This window comes from Tauraco erythrolophus, chromosome 1 (genome assembly GCF_009769465.1).
Source record: "Tauraco erythrolophus isolate bTauEry1 chromosome 1, bTauEry1.pri, whole genome shotgun sequence".
In the NCBI taxonomy this organism is placed as follows: domain Eukaryota; kingdom Metazoa; phylum Chordata; class Aves; order Musophagiformes; family Musophagidae; genus Tauraco; species Tauraco erythrolophus.
The window spans coordinates 70,159,404-70,167,766 of NC_141465.1; the positions used below are offsets into that span (position 1 = coordinate 70,159,404).

General features: G+C 41.0%; 1 protein-coding gene across 1 annotated transcript in view; it reads left to right on the forward strand.

Annotated features, from left to right (window-relative positions):
• COL4A1 (collagen type IV alpha 1 chain) overlaps positions 1–4,153 on the forward strand; it is a 131,579-nt gene extending 127,426 nt beyond the window's left edge. Inside the window, exons 50-52 of the mRNA XM_086610839.1 lie at positions 1,488–1,602; positions 2,635–2,807; positions 4,072–4,153. Of these exons, the coding sequence (XP_086466965.1) occupies positions 1,488–1,602; positions 2,635–2,807; positions 4,072–4,153 (370 nt within the window). The remainder of the gene's footprint in view (positions 1–1,487; positions 1,603–2,634; positions 2,808–4,071) is intronic.
• Positions 4,154–8,363: the final 4,210 nt, after the last annotated feature.

Sequence of the window (8,363 nt, forward strand, 5' to 3'; positions counted from 1 at the left end):
GATTATTCAGTAACCTAGCAATTCTGAGACACAATGAATTTATCTGAAGTAAAAGAACTAGTGCTGCATAGCTTTCTGAAGAGTTGCTTTCAAGTTCATTGTTCAAGTTCTTCGCTAGAAATCTCTTACAGCAGATAATGACCACAAATATAAATAAAAGCCACTTTCAAGGAAAATGCATGGGGCAGTCTGCATTAGATTAGATTAGCAGTGATTACCTTTGTAAGACATTTTCCAGAGAGATGGCTGTCTTTCTGGAAGTCACTCAGGGCTATGTTTGGGATGATGAATGGCTGTTACTTTTCTCTGATCACGGTAGACCACTTTTAAGGGATACTTGCTGAGTTGCAATGTTTGTCTATTTGCCTCTCATGTTCATGACATTGAGCACTTTCAGAAACTACAGTAAAAATGAGACTAGAAAAAGATAAATATGTTTAAATATTTAGATAAGGCCAAATGCAAGGTCCTACATCTGGGTCGTGGCAATCCCAGGCATAAATACAGACTGGGTGGTGATTGGATCGAGAGCAGCCCTGAGGAGAAGGACTTGGGAGTACTGGTGGACGAGAAGCTCAATATGAGCCGGCAATGTGCTTTTGCGGCCCAGAAGGCCAACCGCGTCCTGGGCTGCATCAAGAGGAGTGTGGCCAGCAGGTCGAGGGAGGTGATTCTCCCCCTCTACTCTGCCCTTGTGAGACCTCACTTGGAGTACTGCGTCCAGTTCTGGAGCCCCCAACATAAGAAGGACATGGACCAGTTGGAGAGGGTCCAGAGGAGGGCCACGAAGATGATAAGAGGGCTGGAGCACCTTTCCTATGAGGACAGGCTGAAAGAGTTGGGGCTGTTCAGCCTGGAGAAGAGGAGGCTCCGGGGTGACCTTATAGCGGTCTTCCAGTACCTCAAGGGGGCCTACAGGAAAGATGGGGAGAGGCTGTTCAGGAGGGCCAGTTATGATAGGACAAGGGGTAATGGTTTTAAAATAGAGGGAGGTAGGTTCAGGTTGGATATTAGGAAAAAATTTTTTACTATGAGAGTGGTAGAACACTGGAACAGGTTGCCCAGAGAGGTGGTGGATGCTCCATCCCTGGAGACGTTCAAGGCCAGGTTGGACAAGGCCCTGAGCAACCTGATCTAGTTGGAGATATCCCTGTTCCTTGCAGGGGGGTTGGACTAGATGACCTTCGAAGGTCCCTTCCAGCCCTAACCATTCTATGATTCTATGATAAGAAGTCTCTTCTTTGCTCATAGGAAGGCTAATAGGGATAAGACTTAGTAGTTAAAGTGTCCCTAAGTAAATGAGAGAAAAAAAAAAAAAAAGAACCAATTGTTTTTTTTTCTAAACGAGACATTTCGATTTTCCTTTGTTTTTGAAGCTGATGCCATTTTCTAATTCAAGATTCCTTAAAGAAAGTAATTTCTGAAAAAAAAAGAAGATGTATGAATCCTCAAGTGCATGTAACTCATTCATGTCTTGGTCTTTCTAGATGCTCTGTGTGTGAAGCTCCTGCTATGGTAATAGCCGTTCACAGTCAAACAATTCAAATACCACCATGTCCTGAAGGCTGGAGTTCACTTTGGATTGGTTACTCCTTTGTCATGGTAAGTGCATTGGAGCATACTCTGAGTTGAGAAAAGCATTTATTTCAGGCGTTTGACCTACACTCCTGCTCTGGGAAAATTAATATCTGACTATGTCACTTCATGTATTAGGAGGGCATTAGACCTCCACCCTTTCTGGTGACTTTAAAAAGTTTCTGGCTAAGTACTAAATGAGAATAGTGCTATAGCAACTAGTTGTTCACTTTTGGGGAAATGCATGCAGCTTGCTCTCTTGTTTGCAGCTCCAGCACAGGATCCAAGTGCTGAATAAATGAGGAAATAAGAATAATTTTCCATTTTCCTTCTGCATCTGTGTTGCAGTAGCTTCCTAGAGTGGTAGCATATCAGTGCCTGTCCTCTTCCCGTTTTTTGTTAAGAAAACCTTCAGTTTGAAAATGGCAGTTTTGACCTTTTGTGCAGTTTCTTCAGCTGCGTCTATGCTAGTAACGTAAATAGGTCCAGGGAGTCACCTGGAAGAGGCACTCTGTAGTCCTCCATAGTGGTTAGTTGTTAGCATGCTTCCTGTCATACTCGCAGCCTGTATCAGCAGCAGCTCTCCCAGACAAGGTTTGGGCATGGTCCGAGAAACAGCATGGATCCAGAGCTGTTAGCACTCGGCAGTGGGAGAGAGGCCACTGTGATGTGGAGGAGGAATTGAGTTAAGCTATTTGGATATAAACTGTACCAGTCTGTATGCTTTCTGGCCAGAGAGCTGGCCCTGGCCTGTTGCTAGCATAGAGATGACTTGGGTCCTACTGTCCGTCCTGAAGGATTTCTGTGCCTACAGCTGCCCTGAAGTTGATGTTGCTGGTGTATTGTGCTGCCATAAAGTGAGAGAACCCAGTGCCAACTCTGGGACCCCTTCAGCTCCACCTCCTTGTTCCTCCTTGAGTTGAGGGACAGAGCAACAGATGGACACAACAGAGAACAAGGACAGGCATGTGAAGAAATATTTGTGCAGGAGAGTTAATGGGTGTTATAGCAGAAGAGGGAAAGAGTCCCTCTCTGACTGATGCTTTCGCATTTTTCTAGCACACCAGTGCTGGTGCGGAGGGCTCTGGCCAGGCCCTGGCGTCTCCTGGTTCCTGCCTAGAGGAGTTTCGCAGCGCTCCCTTCATCGAATGCCATGGCCGGGGCACCTGCAATTATTATGCAAATGCTTACAGCTTCTGGCTTGCCACTATAGAGAGGAATGAGATGTTCAAGTAAGTTCATGATTTATTTATCAGTATTTGAGACTCAGTCAAGCCTTGTCACTGAATAAGAGAAGTATTGTTTGAATATAATACATGGTTCCAGTATTGGCTGAGCCCCAGCCTGGTTAGTATGTGCAGTTAATGATTTTCGTAGCAAAAAGAAAAAAATTATAATAGCTTTTGGGGGAATTAATGAATGTATCTTCCGTTAGTGTTTACAATGTGTCATTTGTACCTGGTATTTTGCTTTTCAGAATAATCCATCAATGTTTGCATTTGCACCATGTTTGATTGTATTCACTGAGTCGTAACTGGGATAGGCTGACGTACTGATTGAAATTAAGTTTGAGTATAGCATTCCTCCTAGTGGATGTTAACACAACAGAACGTCTTGAAATTAGTGCAGGTGTTCAACTAAGTGAGCTGAACGATTATTTACGTTTCCCTAATGTTGGAGGAAGTATGTCTGAATAAAACACAGCTGAAGGTGGGGGTCTTAGGCATTTCTTCGGTCCCGTTGAGGTTCTAAGTTCAGGAATTAAGTGCTGGTAGGCTTTGTTCTGGTTTCCTACACATAAGTATTTTTCAACACAGTCTAATTTGTTCCATATGAATTTTATTAATATGTTAGCATATAGACCAGTTCCCACGTCTGCATAGCTTACCGGATTAGCAGACATTCCTCTGGAGTGCAGGCAAGCATCCTCTCCCACCGCAGTCCAGGCTGCCACTCCTGGTACCCTTTGTCTGGTACCCTTTGTCTCTTCATGTCTTCTAGATCTGTGAATGCTCCTTAGCCTGTCTCCGTCAAAATGAAGCAGGTTGTTTAGCCAGTTTTGGCCGTTTGTCAGTGAGATACTTATCTCCTGAGTAGGTAGAAAAATTGGGCGCTGGGACTGATTATCACTGGAGCTGTGATAATCTCATCAACCAGAAAAGCTGCTACAGTTTCTTTGCTTGGTTTTTCACTACTCCCCAAATTCCAGCATGTTTTCAACTACTGATTAAATAGGTAGTGTCTTCTGGTTAAGAAAACACTCAGCCTGATGACAGAACCGAAGTGGGCGATGTTTAAAACTAATCTTGGGATAGTTTGTGACCAAACTTGAAAGTGAACATACGCTGGAGAACTTAGGGACACCTTCTTGGTTCAGCACAGCTTAAAGAGGCGCTTGGCTGCATGCAACGCTTGTGTTGTCAATTATAAACCTGAAACCTGACTGTTTGTATCAACAATGGTTAGTGAATCTTTTCGTTTGTTTCTTTTTAACAGGAAACCAACTCCCTCAACTTTGAAAGCAGGGGATCTGCGCTCAAATGTTAGCCGTTGTCAAGTCTGTATGAGAAAAACATAATGACTTTTGAATTTCGACTAATTTCACACAATATGGTGCTATTCGTTTAACAGCAATGAAGCCTAGACATATATCATATGTACCTCATTGTTGTCCAATATGAAAACAGTAAAGTGCCTTTTAGGAACTTGCATAACTAACACACACTGCTTTACTGGCCCTGTCCTTGCTGAAGAAGAAAAGAGACAACAAAGATAAGCTTCAAATGTTGACATGCCAAATGGCACTTTTGATCAAAATATTTGTATTTTTTATATAAATGCAATGCACTGATAATAGAATAAAAAGTCAGCGTTTATCCAGAAAAAAATGCAAAGGTGCTAGGAGGTATGCAGTTCTGCCTTATACTGTTTGACCCCCCTTTCTCATTCTTGTATTATATATTTAGATTCATTTTTCTTCCCCAGAGAAGTTTGTTGTTACCATTATCTAGGTGTCAAATCCCAGACTCTTGGGTATGTACTTATTGTTCCTGTACAAAGCAATACTAATGTAAAAAAGAGTTTTGGGATTACAGACTGTGGTTAAGCAACATGTAACCATCTTTTCACAACATAGAGTGCCATCCTGCAAACCTTTGCTTCTGTTTTTAGTCTTTAGTGCTATTGGTTTTAATGGGACTACATCTGGAACAGATTGCCAAACAGGTTTCCCAAATGGGCAAGTAAGTGTTTCTGCTATGTTGGTACTATGCAGCTTCTTTATGCAGTAGAACAAACTTTCCTGTGGAATAAAGAATGATTCAGCAATGGTCAAGAAAAAAATATATATATAAATATTTTAGTAATTTATATAGATATCAACCATTAAGCAAATCAAGCTCTGAGTTCATAATTTCAAAAAGAAGCTTACAAAAGTTTTCTTCTTTTCAGTGTCATGAATTTGGTGTTAAATGCCAAAATATGATGTGAAATGTTCATTTTACAGAGGTCATTTCAATGCTGAAGTTGCAGAGACTGAACCCAGGTTAATAGCTATTTGTGTTTATTATAGTAAATCCTGCTTTGAGCTTATAGTCTTTATTCTGTATTTAATATTTTTCAGGGTTTTAAATACTACTCACACACTGAATGACTTGATTTTGAAAAGTATAAGGCCTTAATTTTGTTAATATTGTGCCAAAAAAATTCTTCAAAGTGGCCTCAGAAATATTCCTAAAGAATTTCTATGCAATGATACCATTGTTAGAGCACATCTGTGTTCAAAAGTGTTTTATAGACTATTATCATGCAAATACCAAAAGATTTTTGCAAATGCCAAGGCCTTTGTATAATTCCTTACATGTGTATTTCTTAAGAATTCAAGTTTGTAATAAAACTATTTGTGTAAAAAAAAACAGAAGAAAGGAAAAAGTTTTTACTAATGTTATTAGTATTCATTTACAGCAATGAATTAATTTTTAATAAGCCACCAATAAATGCACAAGCTTGCTGCAATCCTAGATTATTTCTGTTTTGCACATCTTTCAGATGTACAAAGCATCTTCAAAAGCAGAAAAAAGGACACTTTATTGACACCTTATTTGTTACCTTATAAGAACTGGTACTGATAGATGAAACGTGTTAAGCATCTATTAGTGAAACATGTTTGATGTGAACATAGAATCATAGAATCATAGAATGGTTAGGGCTGGAAGGGACCTTCAAAGGTCATCTAGTCCAACCCCCCTGCAAGGAACAGGGATATCTCCAACTAGATCAGGTTGCTCAGGGCCTTGTCCAACCTGGCCTTGAACGTCTCCAGGGATGGAGCATCCACCACCTCTCTGGGCAACCTGTTCCAGTGTTCAACATGTTACAGAAAATCTGCTGACTTCGTCTTAGCTCATGGGAAGCAATCAAGTTATACACATTTTTCACTCTTCCCTGGAATTTTTCATGCACAAATCAGAACTGAATTATTCAGGATAAAAATTAAAATATCTCATATAATTTTGCTTGTAAGCGAGCAAAGTGAATCTTGGCTCTGGTTGTCTGAAGAGGAAATGGGCCGTGATATCTTTTTCCTTGGCAAAAGCACGAAATTTTTTCATGTTTTGTGTTGTTTTCCCAAGTTTGTGAAGAGGCGGCTGCTCCTGCTGCTGTTCTGAACTCACTTTCACTTACAATCCTTGAGGATCTTGGCTGGCCAAATGACAGAGCGGCCCTGTATAGGAATTGGCCATTTTCTTTAGCACCGATTCCTAACTCTCGTGGAAGTTTTGCCAGATGATCATTTTATTTATAATTGACTGGTCCTCACAAAAGTCCCTTATAGCCTATGGAATACCAGAGTCAGGTTATGTCTAATCAGCCGGGTTCAGGGTTTTCCAGAGCACCACTTGTTACTCGGAAGAAGAGGAGACTATAGGGTGATTCCTTGCGCATGTAGGAAGAATTAAGCAGACCTTCAGCCTTCTCTAACTCAGAGGATCCAAGCTGCTGCCGAGGCTTTCTAATTGCACTCTGCAGCTTATGTCCTGGTCAGATAGGGATTTAATTTCCTTGGGTCCAGATGTCTCAGAACTGCCTGACAGTTTAAATTCATGAAGTCCTGCGTGTATGTTTACATCAAATCTGTGCTTAAGAATACGACTCCTTTTTTCTAGTCGAAGGGTACACTGCAGCTGGGTGTGTACTAACCTGTCTTCTCAACTAGGAGCATTGTGGAAACAAGATCCTTTGAAATTTTCAAGAATGTTTTGAACTATAGTTTCATGTCTTACTTATCTAGTAGTAATTGTTTATTCCATAACCTCCAGCTCATAAAATGGCCTAAACTATTGTCGTGCTGAAGATGCTATTTCTACTCAGGTCACTGAGTAAACTTTTTGATGGTTATTGAATACCTATCAGATCTACTGATAATGTTGTGAATGCTAGATTTCGAAGCCTTGGGTGAGGAAGAGCCCATACTCCAAAGCAGAAAAGAAGCGTGAAACACTTTCTTGCTTTCAAAAATCTGTAAGTAAGTACCCCGTATTCAGTCATTTATGGCCAGCATTGTTGCTACAGTACAGTTCATTGTGTGAACAGGCAACTGCAAACACATAATTTGTTAAAATTGCCTTGCATCAGCTTAAATTTCAGGAGAAAGCTTTCCTGAAGAAGTACAGCTAGTTTTTGAATGCAGTACTAGAGGAGTTGCTTTCACGACCCAGATAAATACCTTCCTACAACAGCAGGTGGTGCCGTTGCTCTCCTTATGGTAAGGTTGAGACTAACAACTTTACACTAACAAATCCCTGGTTCTCTAATCCACTAAAATGTAAAGAAGCCTGATAGTTCTCTATTTTCCCAGGTCTCTGTCTGTATTCTGACATGTTCTAGTCACCAGCAATTTTCCTTCTGAAGTAGGGATGGAGCAGCCTTCAGTAAATAAACAAAAAAAAAAAATCTGTTCATAGACAAAATAAAAATATAATGAAATAGCCCAATATATATTTTGAAACAAATGATCTCTTAGCCTGTGTGTCTTTTCTGAGAGATGTACATTCAGTTTATAATTATATCTTTTATCCTTTTTGTACTGGTAACTTCCTCGGGGAAATACACTTTTTTCTATGAAACAGGACTCTTGAGAACAATGTGCCCACACTAGGCTGCCTGAAAAGCGATTGTATTAAAGCCATACCTTTTTATGACTGAGATCGTAAAGCTGCATGACTTGTTGAGAATTCCTTTCATAGATTCATAGATTTCTAGGTTGGAAAAGACCTTAGAGATCATCGAGTCCAGCCGTCCCTAATCCCCCATTAAACCATATCCCTAAGTAGTTCATCCACCCTTTTCTTAAACACATTCAGGGATGGGGACTCAACCACCTCCCTGGGCAGCCTATTCCAGTGGCTGACAACCCTTTCAGAGAAGAAATACTTCCTAACATCCAACCTGAATCTCCCCTGACTAAGCTTATACCCATTTCCTCTTGTTCTATCACCCAACACTAATGTAAAGAGCCCTTCCCCTACCTCCCACCATCCCTTCTCAAGTATTTGTAGGCTGTAATCAGGTCTCCCCTCAGCCTCCTCTTCTCCAGGCTAAACAGCCCCAACTCCCTCAGCCGCTCCCCATAATTTCCTCCCTTTCATGTTTCACAAACCGTGAGTAATTGGCACTGCTACACAAGACGGATCATGAACATGTGGAACACAGGGCCGGGCACATGGGTCCCAGAGCGCCCACTAAACCCAGTAAACAGCAAATATGGCACCTGGCGCAAAGAAAGATCC